General features: G+C 43.9%; 1 protein-coding gene across 1 annotated transcript; it reads right to left on the bottom strand.

Moving 5' to 3' along the window:
* Positions 1-12091: 12091 nt before the first annotated feature.
* LOC123446576 (senescence associated gene 20-like) lies at positions 12092-13087 on the bottom strand. The gene has a single exon (XM_045123152.1). The coding sequence runs from the start codon at positions 12758-12760 to the stop codon at positions 12344-12346; it is 417 nt and encodes a 138-aa protein (XP_044979087.1). The 5' UTR covers positions 12761-13087; the 3' UTR covers positions 12092-12343.
* Positions 13088-17445: the final 4358 nt, after the last annotated feature.

Below are 17445 nucleotides of genomic sequence, written 5' to 3'. Positions count from 1 at the left end.
AATTAAGATAAATCTAACCATAACATGAAACGTGTGGATCCAAATCAGCCATTCATGAAGCGACGCATAAACTAGGGATTAAGCTTCTATCACTCTCGCAACCCATCATCTACTTGTTACCACACAATGCTTTCCCTTATGCCCATAACATAGTGAAGTGTCATGTAGCCGACGTTCACACGACACCACTAGGAGAAGCAACAACGTACACACCATGAAAATATCAAGCGAATACTAAGTTCACATGATTACTTATAACAAGACTTCTCCCATGTCCTCAGGAAAAATCTTAACTACTCACACCTCATCAACATGTTCAAGATCATAGGTATAATAATGGTTATTAAGGATATAAACATAATACCTTCCACCAAGTAAACCAACAAGCATCAACTACGAGATGTAATCAACACTACTTGGCACTCACACATACCAATCTGAGGTTTTCAGACAAATATTGAATACAAGAGATGAACTAGGTTTGAGATGAGATGGTGCTCATGAACATGTTCATGAAGATTGGTTCTCCCACGAAGGAGGAAGCGTTGGTGATGGCGATGGTTTGATCTGCCCCTCCCTGAGGGAAGTTTCCCCGAGAGAATCTCTCTACCAGAGAGCAAAAGGGCTTCTGCCCACGTCACCTCGAGAAGACGATGCTTCGTTCTGAAAGTATCCTTATGATTTTTCTAAGGCAAAACACACCATATACGAGAAGAGGGGGGTCAAAGACCTGTTGGGCCCCACAAACTATCAGGGTGCGCCGAGGGGGGTGGGCGTGTGATGACAAGTTGATGGAGATACTTCTCGCCCCTCGTTGGTTACCCCAAGTGGAAGGTGGAGATGTAGTCAGCAACAGATTTCCCTTACACAGAGACTGTAAGGTTTATCGAACCAGGAGGACTCCTAGGCTCAACAAGTAGGTCTCTTCCATCCTGGCGCTAGCAGAAGACGTGGACCTGCACCCACAACAAATAACTTTGCTCCCAACGAGTACACAGAGGTTGTCAATCTTTCCGGCCTTGTAGTTTGCAAAGGATCAAAACACAAGCGGGAAGGTAATAGTGATTGCAACGGAAAAGTAAACGGAAGTGGTAAATGATGGAGGTGTAAACAATGATGGTGGCATGGACCGGAGTCACCTGATGTTCACTATTGTTGTCTCTCTCCCAAAAGACGATAAACAACTATGCTTGGGTAAACAAATCACAGTTGGGCAATTGACAGAATTATGATCGCACCGCAATGCTAATTATGCTACTTGATAGTTAGAGGTTCATTAGTAATGGGCAGTGCGCCAAGAAAAGTAGACCATTTATTCATCAACATCTACTTACTAAGCATCCACCTTGAGATACCTATCCAGAACACCTCGCCGATATTAAGTTGCGAGCCCCACCCAAAGTGTAAACTCAAAGCAACAGATAACTGCATTAACGAACTATGCGTAAGGTAAACAATCCTTGCAACCGTGGTCACAAGCACCGTTGTTTTCTCCCTGATGGCAACAAGCACATCCCCTAGTCCCATGTTTCTATCACTCAAGCTAGACATCGAGGGGCAGGAACCCACAATCATGCATAACGCTCCCTCTTGGAGTTACAATCTACTACTTGGACAAAGCAATAAAAAGCAATGGAGAACATGCATGAATCACTAAGGAACATAATATAATAGGATAATCAAATATATAACTCATAATTCATCGGATCCCAGCAAACCGAGCATAGCAAAAGCAAGAGAATTACATAGATGCCTTGATCATGTAGGGCAGCTCACAAGGACTAACCATTGAAGCACAAGATTGGAGAGAAGACATCACATAGCTACTGGTCATGGACTCATGGTCCAAGGAGGACTACTCACGGCATGCCAGGAGGTGTCCATGGCGGTGGAGAAGCTCCCGGAGGTCAATCCTCCCTCTAGGAGGGTGCCGGGAAGAGGTCTCCTGACGCTCCCGATCTTGGAAGCGCTGCGGCGGAGGAACGATGGAGAAATTCGCGATTCCATAAAATCTGTGAGGGTTTCCTCTTGGGACTCTAAATATAGGCCAAAGGATGGCACCGGAGGAGGTGGGACCCACCCAGGCGACCTCCTGGTAGGGCCTAGGGCCTGGCCGCGCATGCAGGCCGCGTGGGAGGCCCGTGGCCCCCCTCTAGCCCAGCTTCGGTGATCCGGAAGCTTCTGTTTCGCTAATTTTTTACATATTTTTTCTGTATTTTTTTCGGGCTTCGGAAAAATGGGTAAAAGCCCCTACAAAATAGACATCAGCAGACAGAAACTGACACTGGGTGCACTGAGTTAGTAGGTCAGTCCAAATATGTGTAAAATGATATAAAAGTGTAGCAAAACATATAACATTGTCACCCAAAAGATCATGGAACAAGCAGAAATTGTAGATACGTTTGGAACGTATTATAAATTACGGTATCAACATCCCCAAGCTTAGTTTCTCTCGTCCTCGAGTAGATAAATGATAACATAATAATTTCTGTGGTGACATGCTAACACACATATAAGAACTTCAAAGTAAAGCAAGAAAGATATGCAATCCAAGTCAAGACAATAACAAGCAAGACTTTTTACCTAGTATTGTATTTAGCAAAGTAAGAACATAAAGGTGCAAGAGCTCTCGCTATCCGTGACTCGAATGTCTCCAAATGGTGTTTGCGTGCAAGAAGTGGAAGATGGTTTGAGATCATAAAATATATATTTTTAATCGAGAACTCAATCTACTAAACCTCACACTTATTCCCCTCCGGAATCTTATTTTGACTCATCCCGAGACCACTAGTCAGGCACAAATCAAAATGATCCTCTCCCTTTCGACTTTGAGCACTCATGCAATGCATGAGCGTAAGCAAGATATGTTGGCACATAGGATGGCAAATAGAATAATGATGGGGAAGGAAGACAAAAAGGTGTGAAAGTCTCACATCAATGAGGACAACCATAGGGGAGAGAAAGCCAAATGATAGATATGATGTGAGGAGTAGGGATTGCCATGTAACGGATGCACATATGAGCTAAGGTAAGCTCTCCAATGGAACTAGTGGGGGTGCATCCAACTTGTTTGCTCATGAAGACCTAGAGCTCATTTGAGGAGGCTCATCATTGGAATATGCAAACCAAGTTCTATAGTGTAAGGGTCCCCACATAGTTATGCATGAACGATAATCTCTATGTAGTACCAATATAGTAATGGAGTACGAGTGTGGATCTCTCAAAAGGAATAGTAGTGTTGCCCCTTTCTCTCTTTTTATTTCTTTTTCTTTTTATTTTTCTCTTTATTTTATTTTTTTGGCCTCTTTGGCTCTTTCTTTTTATCTCTCATTTGTCCTCTTTGGGATCTTTTGTTTTGTCCACTTTGGGATCTTTTCCTCACTTAAGGGCAACACTCTATGTTTTACATGAATAAAAAGAAAAATCATCACACTTTATAAGAAGTATTCAACATAAAGACAAGTGAAAACTATCATGATGTATGCAAATATATGCCTCTGCGAGTGTTGGAGGATATGCAGTGATACTAGCGCGTCATGTAGCAGTAATAAGGGCAAGACCCAACTATCATGCAGCTCTACGATCAAGCAAAAGCATGTATAACATGAAGATCAAGTCATGAGATGGTGGATGTTGCATGGCAATGTATCTCGGAAAGGCTATGGGAATGCCTTAGTAGGTAGGTATGGTGGTTGTTTTGAGGAAAGATATAATGAGGCTTATGTATGACAGAGCGCATCATGTCATGGGTTTGGATGCACCGACGGAGTTTGCACCAACTCTCAATGTGAGAAAGGGCAATGCACGGTACCGAAGAGGCTAGCAAAATATGGATGGTGGAAGTGCCAACAATCGAATACTCACATTAGTCTGAAGAACTCATACACTTATTATCGGTAACTCTCTATCTAGTTAGGAAATTCACAAAGAGACAAGTACCCCGAGGAGGAGTGTTTGGGGGTTTGGTTATCCTTGCGCATCCTCGACTCATGGTAACGTGAGGGTGCTCTATATATTCCAACCCCTCCAGAAGTTAGCGATCAATTTAGTAGTTAGAGTTCTCAACTAATTTTTAGTTTTTGAAAAACACACGGATTTCCCAAAATACGACACCTATCACTAATAGGCTCAGGCACCAATAGTCCAAACATTACTCAAATCAATACCTCAAAACTATTGCAAGTTACTACTATACTTAAATAGCAACCTCAATTACCTACTCATGCAAGACACACAACTCAGTGCAATGAGCCAACTCTCTAAACAAGAAAAGCATGATAACTCAAGAGAGTTCCAGAAGCAATCTAAACAAAACCTTTTAAAAGTATAAGCATGAAAACTAAGAGCTACACATGGCAGTAGCTAGGAAAAGATGAAGAACACACGAAAAAGATAAGCATGAAAACCTATGTTGTTTTCTAGAGTGGATTGGAGTGTGTCTCTCTCCCAAACAAGGTAGGATAGGTTCTGACTTGTTATGACCAGCAAGAAAAACCAAAACAAACTAAAAAGTAAATAGCGAGACACTCCAAGCATAGCACATATCATATGAAGTGATAAAAATATAACATGGAGATGGACGAACTGATGATTGTTGATAGATAAGGGGATGCCCAAGCTTAGACGCTTTAGTCTCCTTTGAATATTTATGGGGGTGCATGGGGGAATCCCCAAGCTTGAGCGCTTGACACTCATGTATCTTCTTTTATCATCTCCCATCGCATACTTGAAAACTCCCTTCATACGAAACTCATCATAAGCTGATTAGAGTGGTTAGTTACCTTAATAAAATAATTCATTACCTGCTGGAAATAAATATTTTTATGAAAAGCTACTACTTCTTATGAATGCCAAAAGGTTTTTGCAAATAAAGAGTAAACTTAGGATTTGCAAAACAATGAAAACGCAAAACATGGCAGAATCTGTGAAAAACAGAACAACACGTAGTAAATAATTTATTCGGGGTACGTATGCAACTCAAATCAAAAACTCAGAATAGATGCGAGAAATGCAACTATATAGAGCATGCTGTCACAAAAATTCAGATCTGGTGATTTTTGACAAAGTTTTTCGTCAAGCAGACAGAATCTGTTTCTGGACAGCATGTCACAGTTTTTGAACTTTCTTGCAATCGGAGGCTATAACTTGGCACAAAGCTTAAAATAAAGATACAATGATGTTTCTACAGTAGTAATAAGCATCAAGATCACTAAAACAGAAAGGAAAAAACAAATTGGGTTGCCTCCCAACAAGCGCTTTCTTTTATGCCTTTGAGCTAGGCATAAGGCAAGAAGATCAAGTGTTATCAACGCCAAAAGAATAACTTGCCCGAGTAACGGACTCATAAGGTAACTTAATCTTATTTCTAGGGAAGTGTTCCATTCCCTTCTTAAGAGGAAATTGGAATTTAATAATTTCCTCTTTCATGTCAATGATAGCACCAACAGTCAATTCTCTTTCATGTCAATAATAAAATAATTGGACATGAAGGATCACATTCAATGTCCATAATAAGAAAATCAACGGGCACATAATTATCATTGACAATAATAAGCACATCATCAATTCTCCCTAAAGGTTTCTTTATGGAAGAATCAACGAGACGAACACCAAAAGAACATGGCTCATAAGGTTTCCAATCAAGCATATAATACATTCTTTTGGGCATAACGGAAGCACTAGCTCCAACATCACACAAAGCAAAGCAAGAGATATTATTAAATTTAATTTTGATCATAGGACCCCAACCATCTTCTAGTTTTCTAGGAATAGAAGTCTCTAGCTTGAGCTTCTCCTCCCTAGCTTGGATAAGAGCATTGGTAATATGCTCGGTGAAGGAAATATTGAGTGTACTAGTGTGGGGGTCTTTAGCCATTCTTTGCAAAAAGGTGATAACTTCGGAGAGACTACAATTGTCAAAATCAATAATGTTGCTATTAAGTAAAATTGTAGTGCCATCCTCTACGTTTGATTTGCTATTTGTTGTAAGAGTTTGGACGTCTTCCCAAGTTTGGGTACGTTTAGGAGCAACTTCAAACCAAAGATCTTGTGGCTTCCCGACGCAACCATGCCAAGGGCATAATTCTCCATAATGACTAGTATAGTCACATGGTTTACTTGTAAAAAGACCCTTAGTGGTAACTGGAGCAATAGAGGAGAAGGTATAATCATTGTTGTTGTGACTAGTGGAGTCACCCAACATGCTGTTCTCAGTGGAACCATAGCAGCAGCAACAAGCAAGAATAAAGCAAGTAATTTTTTGTGGTTTTTAGTATAATACTCTAAAGCAAAAACTAAAAAGCAAACTAGCATGACTTGAAAGCAAAGGTAAAAGATAGCGTGCAACTCCCCTATCTTGAAGACTGGAGTCCCCCACAACGACGCCAGAAATTAGCTTGATGATGAGTTGATGGATATACTTCTCGCCCCTCGTTGGTTACCCCAAGTGGAAGGTGGAGATGTAGTCAGCAGCAGATTTCCCTTACATGGAGACTGTAAGGTTTATCGAACCAGGAGGACTCCTAGGCTCAACAAGTAGGTGTCTTCCACCCTGGCGCTAGTAGAAGACGTGGACCTGCACCCACAACAAATAACTTTGCTCCAAACGAGTACAGAGAGGTTGTCAATCTCCCCGGCCTTGTAGTTTGCAACGGATCAAAACACAAGCGGGAAGGTAATAGTGATTGCAATGGAAAAGTAAATGAAAGCGGTAAATGATGGAGGTGTAAACAATGATGGTGATATGGACCGGAGTCACATGATGTTCACTAGTGATGTCTCTCTCCCCAAAGACGATAAACAACTATGCTTGGGTAAACAAATCACAGTTGGGCAATTGACAGAATTATGATCGCACCGCAATGCTAATTATGCTAGTTGATAGTTAGAGGTTCAATAGTAATGGGCAGTACGCCAAGACAAGTAGACCATTTATTCATCAGCATCTACTTAGTAATCATCCACCTTGAGATATCTATCCAGAACATCTCGCCGGTATTAAGTTGTCAGCCCCACCCAAAGTGTAAACTCAAAGCAATGGACAACTGCATTAACGAACTATGCGTAAGGTAAACAATCCTTGCAACCGTGGTCACAAGCACCGTTGTTTTCTCCCTGGTGTCAACAAGCACATCCCCTAGTCTCATGTTTCTGTCACTCAAGCTAGATATCGAGGGGCATGAACCCACAATCATGCATAACACTCCCTCTTGGAGTTACAATCTACTACTTGGCCAAAGCAATAAAAAGCAACGGAGAACATGCATGAATCATTAAGGAACATAATATAAAAGGATAATAAAATATATAACTCATAACAATCTGAACATAATCTCATAATCCATCGGGTTCCAACAAACCGAGCATTAGAAAAGCAAGGGAATTACATAGATGCCTTGATCATGTAGGGTAGCTCACAAGGACTAACCATTGAAGCACAAGATTGGATAGAAGACATCACATAGCTATTGGTCATGGACTCATGGTCCAAGGAGGACTACTCACGGCACGTCTGGGAGGCGTCCATGGCGGTGGAGAAGCTCCCGGAGGTCAATCCTCCCTCCGGCAGGGTGCCGGGAAGAGGTCCCCTGACGCTCCCGGTCTTGGAAGCGTCGCGGTGGCGGAATGATGGAGAAATCCGCGTTTCCAGAAAGTCTGTGAGGGTTTCCTCTCGGGACTCTAAAGGCCAAAGGAGGACACCGAAGGAGGTGGGACCCACTTAGGCGACCTCCACCTGTTACATAAATGCCTAGGGCCTGGCCGTGCCAGCAGGCCGCCTGGGAGGCCCCTGGCCCCCCTCTGGCCCAGCTTCTGTGATCCGGAAGCTTTTGTTTCGCTGATTTTTTATATATTTTTTCTAGATTTTTTTCAGGCTTCGGAAAATTGGGTAAAAGCCCCTGCAAAATAGACATCAGCAGGCATAAATTGGTACTGGGTGCACTAAGTTAGTAGGTTAGTCCCAATATATGTAAAATGATATAAAAGTGTAGCAAAACATATAACATTGTCAACCAAAAGATCATGGAACAAGCAGAAATTATAGATACGTTTGGGACGTATCAGCGTGCCCTGTTGGCTTGTGGCCAGCACATGACCCCCCTCTGGTATATTCTTATATATTCCATAAAAATTCTCCATTAAATTTCAGGTCATTTGGAGTCTAGTGATTTTCAGCCTTTTTCTTGGTTTTCAGGTCTAGAATTTGAGTTTCCATTAATTTCTCTCTTTATGACGTACCTTGCATATTATACCATAATGAGGAATAATGGGCAAGAATAGCATAAATATCAAGAATAACTCATGATGCAAAATGGATGTATCATACCGGAAGTGCCGAAAGGGTTTCGGGGGTCCACAAAGGGGGGGGTCCACACAACCCGTAGGGGCACATGAGCTAAAGAGGTAGGTGCACGAGCCCCTGGTGGGTTTGGCGCCCCTCTCCTAAGTGCCCATGCGCCCTAGTGGTAGGTGGGGAGGTGCCTTAGGGAGGATGTGGCTCCTCCCCTAGGCGTCCACCTCCCTTGTGGGAGGAGGAGTTCTCCCCTTGGCCGACCAGCCCTCCCTTGGAGAAGGGTCTAGGGTCGGTGCCCTGCCTACCCCTTCCTCCTATTGATAGAGAGGGAGAGGGAGTGCATCCCCATCCCAAGCCCTAGGCGCATCCCTCCCTTTCTCCCAACTCTGTTTTCTCATCCGATCGCATCTGCAGTAGCGCTTGGCGAAGCCCTGCCGACATTGCTTCATCACCATGGCCACCACATCATCGTGTTGCCGGAGATCCCATCTACTACTCTGCCCTCACTCGCTGGATTGGGGAGGCAAAGACGTCATCGAGTGCATGTATGCTAAACATGGAGGTGTCGTCCGTTTGGCACTTGATCGGGACGGATTGCGTTTGGATCGTGAAGACGTACGACTACATGAATCGCGTTTTTAACGCTTTCGCTTAGCGATCTACAAGGGTGTGTAGACACACTCTCCCTCTCGTAGCTATGCATCTCCAGGCTAGATCTTGCATGTGCGTAGATTTTTTTGTTTTCCATGCAACATTCACCGACACATTCTTCTATAGAATTAAACCACTCTCATATATTGGAATCTTTCTTTTCATTCCACTAACTCTCTTATTACTCTTCCCTAGCCTCTGACTCCTAATATGTATATACTACGGCATAATTTCCTCATCTTCTTCTTGCCCTCTCTTATTGTCCTCAACAATGTACTCCTCCCATTGAAAATCTTGTACATGTTGTTGTTCACATTGTTCCACCCCTTCCCTTCGACATTCTGTAAATCGGTGTTGTGTTGTTTAATCAACAACTAGTCTACCTATCCTTTGTTAGCTGCATAGACCTGCTCTTCATACATGTGATTGTCAACATCAACTATGTTGGGTGCATTGCTCTTGAGGACAGTAAGGTACAATTTTTTTGTCCCTCGAAATTGGTGTAGCATATCATCCACCTTATCATCATTCTCTGCATACACTAAACTATCCACACGAGGACCATCGTCCTCAACATAATAAAGATAGTCATCATTTCTATAGCCCTTTATTTTTGTCATGCTAACAAATTGTAATAAGTTATGTGACAAGCACATGGTTCTTTCTAGATTTTCCTATTATGAAAACGAAACATAAATTCCCAAATATCATCATCCATGCTACAAAAAAAATAGAATAACCAGTATTGTATCTCATCAAATACCATACCAATGAATTAACCCGAATGCCGCATTTCCAGCAATTCCAAATCCCCAAATCAGCACCCTAACCCTAATTCTGAAACTGGAAGTGGCGAGATATACAAATGAAGGTTGGGGCGGGGAGGGGAGGAGAGCGCAAGCACTTGCCCCCCCCCCCCCCCACCCCACCCCACTCACACACACAGAGAGAAGAGTGGGAGAGACTAGTGTTTTCGGAGGCCACGAGCCGGAGAAAGAGCTGCAAGCGGGCCTGGGTTGTTAGTTTCAGGTTTAACAGAGTCAATCCAGCAATTAGTGCAATATGCAGAAAATTAGGCCGTGCGTGCGGTGCTTTCTGGAAAATCCGTATAAAAACGTTTTTTCAAAAATGTGATGGCTTCTTGCAATTGACTCCCGATTGAAGGGGCGGTGTTACCCTCAAGCCTTGTAATTTGCGAAACCCTTTTCAAAAATTAATTTGGAAAAGACGAAATAAAATAATGAGATGGCAAGTGTGTCATCAGTTCATAGCCCACAGGAGGCAGGTTCACAGCTTCACATCACCAATGGATGAAGATATCACCACCTTATTCCACACATGCATGCATTATGCTTAGTTTTGGTTACGAAATATCAAAGCCAATCCACCGCATGGCACCAGTTGATCAAGCTGGATCGAAGAACGCGAGGGAGCGAATCGTGACACGCTCGTCCCGTGTGGAGACCTAGTCATCGGAGGTATAGCTACTGGTCTCCGCGAGTAGGCCTCCTGCTCCCTCGTCATTTGCACGTCCAGGAAATAGTTTTCATGGCCGCCGAGTTGCTAGACGGACTACGACGCATTGCTATTGCCAGTTGCCACTGGCCGACATTTCCTTCTCCTATCCTTTGAAAACGACATATCGTTTCCTTCCTCCTCTGTTGTCTAATACCTTTGGTCATTCATCCCCAACTCGGCCAAGATTAGACTTTAAACAAAAAATGGAGAATAACCCCGGCCGGCCTCTATCGAAGTATCGAGGCAAGATTAGATGTTCTGCTGAATTTTTCAGTAACAGTACCATCCAACTGGAATGAAAGTGAGTGCTGAAAATTAACGTTCCAGCGTCATACAGTACTAGTAGCCTGCGATCGCGTGGGAGCGCTTGAACTGAACTGCTGCTTCACAGCTTTGGCTTAGCCTGAAAGGAGAACGATGAGGCGACCAAGTACGTACATCGATTATTTATCTGCACAAACTGATTTCATTTTGGTCAAATCGTAATAACTTGTGTTTGAACAGTATAGACAATAATGTAGAGCTACTGATTAATTAATAATTAGGGTGGTCCAGTTGACCATACATAAGAAACCACAAAAAAAAATCTTAAAAAAAGAACCCCACAAAAATCAGATGCCAGCCACAAGTATACAAGTATACCTAATAAAAGCGCATGCATACCGACGTCGACTCCGAAAGGCAAGTTCGCTGGTTCGTGGGTACTGCTTCTCCGGCTCGCCGTTAAAATTTCAGCGGCTAATAATTCAGATAGGTACATGCATATGAGTGTGAAAGTTCAGTCGAACAGGGCACATGTTTCAGACCTCCAGTTCCAGAATGCCCATCGATCTCATCTCATTGCCGAGAGAACAGCTACCATATCAGATTATGTGATGGCATGCTGTCACGCACATCACACAGCCGAAGATCAAAAAGCTTATGTGCGTCTGGTGTGGCCAGTGAAATCCTGAACTTTTCTCAGATGAAGTAAAGTATAACTTGTTGGATTTTCTTAAGTCTGCTCCTTTATACTAAAGGTGCTGAAAGCCTGAAGTGCTCTCCAACAGCAAGTTCAGATGCCCCAGTTTGCAAGCAAAGGCAAGGCCCCAGGAAAAGAAAAGAAGAAGATCCAAAACGAAAACCCAGACGTTTTTTTTTTTTTTGTGGGTCAACCACCTTTTACACGTCAGAAATAATTGGAAACGGACAGTTCAGTTGGAAAAGAAAAGAGGAAATTCCAGACTTGTTGTGTTCCTCAAGTGCCATCGGGAATCCAGCAAACTTCACATCAAGGATTTGTTTGGTGTGTGCTACGTTGAAAGCAACACCCTGAACTTTTCCCGCCGGGATGCGGGAGACTTTCCGTTACTCTGGTATGAATCTCTGCATCCGTGTACTCGGTTTATCCAGACTTTTGTTTTCGTGCATGCTTTGATTTGTCCCCAACGTATGCATTTTTTGCCAAGAATACATGAGAGGTGCCACTCTTACGGAAACAACAATTGCTGACTCAATTAGTTTTCAATCTGTGGTGAAATAAAATTAAACAGGAGTCACTCGCTTCATTTGAAGACCGGACCGGTCACTCATGGCACCAAGGAAACAGGAAAGACAGAAAAAAAGAAATGGAGGTGACTCATCACACATTGCTTAAGGGTCCAATACATTATACTTTTATTCAGCCGCAATAGCAAGCCATTGCCGCAGTAGTAGTACACATCATAATCCATGATTTAGACCAAATAAATCACACTGGTAATCAAGCACGCAAAGCGATAGTGGTTGTGGTGGAAGTGTGGGATCCCTGATTACTCTACTCGCACGCAGGTCGCAGGCAGTTGAGTTCAGCAGCCCATACGCCAAGACCTTAACTTGCAGCTTACTCAATGGTAGGCTCTGTTCTTAGATGGCGAGGACGAGGCCCGGCAGCGACTTGCGCGCGCGGTCGGTGCGGCGGCTCTGCCACAAGCACTTGGGCCACTTGGGTGTGTGCGCCGGCGAGGAGAGGCCCGAGGACGTAGACGAGGAGGGGGAGGAAGAGGTAGAAGAAGATGAGGAGTGGGTAGGAGAGCTCGCGCTGGCGTTCTTGGTGGCCGCCGCGGCGGAGAGGCGTGTGACGGTGAGGTCGGTGTTGAAGTACTCCCTGAGCTGGGTGATCACCCCATCGGGCCCGACGGTCCAGGCGTGCACCCAGTAGAGGAGCTGGCCGGCGCCGTCGGCGCTCCCCTCGGCGACGACGGTGGAGCCGAAGGCGTCGACGGAGCGAGGGCAGAACCTGAACTCGTCGTTGGTGCCGGCGCCGGTGAGGAGGCGCATCATGTGCTGGTGCGCGGGCGGGCCATGGAACCACCACTCGAGGTCCGGGGCCAGCAGGTCCTGCGCCCGGCGCGCGTCGCGGGCGTTGAGCGCCTCGTAGAGGCGCAGCACGAGGAACTTGCCGCGCTGCTCCTCCGTCTCCCCACCGCCGGCCAGCTCCGCGTCCGTGTCGTGCGGCGCCGGCGCCGCCGCGTGGGGCTGCTGATGGTTAGCCAGCTCCTGCCGCGAAGCCCCCGCGTAGGCTCCGGTCTCCGCCGCTTCAAGAAGAGGAAGAAGCCTGTTGAGAAGCGAGGCGATGGATTGTGATTGAGAGCTTGGAGGTGGAAGCGGGAGAGAGGGGTGAAGGGTTTAGCGGCGCGCGGAGCAGCTTTTATAGGCCGCGCGCGCTGCTACTGCTAGCCTATCCTGGGGCGCGTTTTTGAAGCGTGGCTATTAGCGACTCTCTGTCATGCTAACTTCTGTCGTCGTGGCCAAGTTTTAGGAACCGTAACATGCGTGGTTTTTTTCCGGCTTAGTGCAAGATAGGGTGCAAACGCTAGCTGCGTGAAGTCCGTGTCTGGGTGCGATGGAGTACTTCATTGTGGAGTCCAGACTCCAGAGGACCATTGGACAAGACTGCAATAGTTGGCCAGTTGTAATCCATTATCCATAATGTTGTACAACAACCACTGTTGCGTAACAATCTGCGGGTACAAGCTTCGACGGTGGAGAAATAACAAAATAAAATGGTGAGCCTTGCTTGCTGCCTTGAAAGAAAACAAAATCACCGCGCACAAAATGCAAACAAATACTCCGTGAGCCGTCACTTGTCAGAAGGCAGAGGCCCCGCCTCCGGGGCGGTGAACTTCGTGGTAGCTGTCGCTCGCTCGGTAGCCACGAGCAGAGGTCGGTGTCTCAGGGAAGGACCGAGGAAAGTGATCCTTTTTCGAAGGATGGGTGATCGCTCGCGCGCGTGTCCTGTGTCTGGTAGTACCGTGCGCGCGGCACCATTTGCACCCATCAGTCCGATCCGATCCGATCCGATCCGATCCAATCCAATCCCTGCGCTTGCATCTTGAGTAGGGGGTATACGCACGCACGTACGCTCTGGCATGCATGCATGATACGTACTGTACTACGGCATGGCACAGTAGGAGCAGTACAATACTCGCAATAATGCGGCGTCTTTTAGGCAGCATGGTTTGTCGTCTGCCGGGGGCGTGGCAATCGGGGGAGGCCCGGGCAGAGACGTCAGTCGCCACCGGACTGGCCGAGAGCACGTACCGGCAGTATCACCGCACCAGGGAATAATGAATTCTGTTGGAGGAAAGGAGGAGGAGCAAAAGAGTATTAAAAGCACCGAGTTCGATACATTGGTTGGTTGGTGCGTGCTCATGATGCAGCAAAATCTTCAGGCTTTGTTTGGTAGAAGTGAATTTGGGAGGTTTGAAGAGGAGGGGATTTAAGGAGATTTGGTGAATCCCTTTCTTTCACCCAATTCTTTTAAACCTTTGGGGTTTTGCTTCCATCAGTCTCTGAAAAAGATCCTGAAACACATTAATAGAAAGGGATTAAAGGGAAACGGAAGGGATTCGGTTAAGCAAACCCCTCTTATCAAATAAACGTCCGAGGTTTTGTGGGGTTTTTGACCCTTTCAAGGATTTTCCTCTCAAAACCTGTTAAATCTCTTCGTGCCAAACGAGGCCTCAGGCGGAGAATGGGTATACTACAACTCCAGTTAGACGAGCACCACGTCTGGGCATGCATGGATAGCTCTCGGAGCATTTGCTTACAGCCAAATGTACAAACAGTAGTCAAAGTAGTTCTTTGACTGTTCTTCCTCTTCTTACCACGCAAGTAGCCAAGTAGACATCCATCTCAGCGTGGCAGTAGCACAAATCAAACCACCCACTAGCCCGCTTTCGTTCTTTGCTTACCTTTGGCCTTTCACCTCGCCAGCGCTCACCTTCACCGTGTCCGTGTGGATAATCAACATGATCTGATCTGGACTCTAATTTGCCACGTCAACTCTGCTCTTGTACTGATAAAAATATTTTTTTAAACAAGGTACTGATATAGATATTTGGGTATCAAAACCATCTACAAAGACTAGATAAATTCGGCCTCCTATATATCCGAGAACGCATTTGGATATTTCGTTCCCCCGTTCATATATCTTAAGTTCGGACTCTTAAATCCATGCAAAATCATGCGCGTCGATCACACAAACCATTATCGCATATAAATAACAAATGTTGGCATCGAATATAAATAGCGTTGACATAAAATTTATTTTAAATGTACAATCAAACATCCGTTCTTTGGTTTTCATAGTAAAGATGTTCGTGCGTTGCAACGAAGAAAAATGCATGGATAGCTCTCGGAGCATTTGCTTACACTACTCATAATAGAGAGTAACATAGTACTCTACTTCCTCCGTCACGGTTTAGAGAATGTTTGGATACGTTTTAGTCTCATGACTAAAAGTAGTGGGACTAAAACTTGTTAGCCTCACCCATGCTTGGATCCAAATACTAAAGAAACTAAAATCAAATAAATGAGCATTTATTATCCTTCAAACCCTCCAATCAAAAACTCGCATGTGTTAAAAGAGAGGAGTTAAATGAGGAGAGAGAGAGGACTAATCCACATTTTAGTAGGGGTACCACTGACTAAAAGATTTTAGCCTCAAGACTAGTTTTAGCCTCTTTTTAGTCAGGGGTGCTTGAAACTTATTTTTAGTCAGACTAGTGTTAGTCCCTTGGATCCAAGCACCCTCTTAGAAGGCACGGTTAAACTTACATGCGTTTTCAAAATAGATAAAATTTAAGGCACGAAAGCAATTACTCTTATTAATTAGTACTAGTACTACTTATGCATACGCCCTTCCAATTTGCTGCTCACGCATTAGTACTACTAGTATTTTCTCAGTTGATTAGGCGCATTAGCATCTACACCTGCTACATCTCACAACCAATAGGTGACTACCTTGGTTCCAGAGATTTTCCAAGCGTGTCTTCTAAACCGTGATGGAGGGAGTAACATACATACTCCCTCCGTCCGGTAATAAGTGTACTTTTTTTCTTTTCGGCCAGTCAAACTAGTTAAACTTTGACTAACTTTATTAAAAAAGTGCTAACATTTATGACATTAAATTAGTATCAATAGATTTGTCTTTACGTGACGTTTCTAAATATATCATTTTCATGCCATATATGTTGCTATTTTCTATAAAGTTGGTCAAATTTTAAAAAGTTTGACTAAGTACTAATCTATATGTACACTTATTTGTGGACGGAGAGAGTATGTTACTAGTCTAAGTTAATACCTTCATAATGGATAGTAACATAGAGGTACTCCCTTCGTCACCATTTAGAAGACACGGTTAAGTTTGCGTGCATTTCCACAACACACAGGGTTTAAGGCGCATTGCATTTACTCCGAGCAGTTAATTAGTACTTCGTTGTACTACTTCTATATGCATATGTAGTGTGAATGCTATTTTTCAACTCATTTTACAGCCAATCAATAAGAACATAGGTTCTAGAGAATTTTCATGCACGCCTTCTAAACCATGACAGAGGAAGTAGTAACATTGAGCCTTTCATTTATGAGCCTATAGACTTATCTTGCCTCGGTATCCGCTATGTTACTTCTACTACGGCTGTCCATAGTGGGGAGTAACATATAGTATTATCATGCATATGTTACTATTGTATGATACTACCTTCATAGTGCATTATATCATAAACTACTCCCTCCGTCACGGTTTAGAAGGCACGCTTGCAAATCTCTAGGACCAAGGTAGTCACCGATTGGTTGTGAGATGTAGCAGGTGTGAGATGCTAATGCGCCTAATCAACTGAGAAAATACTAGTATTAATGTGTGAGCATCAAATTGAAAGGGCGCATGCATGACTAATGCTAGTACTAATTAATAAGAGTAATTGCTTTCGCGCCTTAAACCTTGTCTATTTTGAAAACGCACGCAAGTTTAACTGTGTCTTCTAAACCGTGACGGAGGGAGTAGTATCATAGGTGATCTCATTTATTGACAAGCATGACACATAATAGCATAGCATTTAACATAGTACGGTATCTACCTATATTAATCTAACTCTCTCTTTTCTTTAATTACTTGCCACATCAGCATGTTTGTTAGTCCCAAGAATATGATACTAGCTATGTTACCCCCACTATGGCCAGCCTAAAAGGGTGCTTGGATCCAAGGGACTAAAACTAGTCTGATTAAAACTAGTCTCTTTAAGAGGCTAAAGTTCCAAGCACCCGTGACTAAAGAGAGGCTAAAACTAGTCTTGAGGCTAAGAGGATGCTTGGATACGTTTTAGTCTCATGACTAAAAATAATGAGACTAAAACTTGCTAGCCTCACTCATGCTTGAATCCAAATACTAAAGAGACTAAAATTGATTTAATGAGCATTTATTATCCTTCAAATCCTCCAATCCAGAACTTGCATGAGGAGTTAAATGAGGAGAGAGAGGATTAATGCACATTTTAGTAGGGGTACCCCTGACTAAAAGATTTTAGTCTCAAGACTAGTTTTAGGCTCTCTTTAGTCAGGGGTGCTTGGAACTTTAGCCTCTTAAAGAAACTAGTTTTAGTCATTTGGATCCAAACACCCTCTAAAATCTTGTAGTCAGGTGTACCCCTACTAAAATGTGCATTAGTCCTCTCTCTCCTTATTTA

This window comes from Hordeum vulgare, chromosome 4H (genome assembly GCF_904849725.1).
Source record: "Hordeum vulgare subsp. vulgare chromosome 4H, MorexV3_pseudomolecules_assembly, whole genome shotgun sequence".
In the NCBI taxonomy this organism is placed as follows: Eukaryota; Viridiplantae; Streptophyta; class Magnoliopsida; order Poales; family Poaceae; genus Hordeum; species Hordeum vulgare.
Note: the sequence above shows the minus strand (reverse complement) of the source record. Positions and strands in the feature narration are given on the sequence as shown.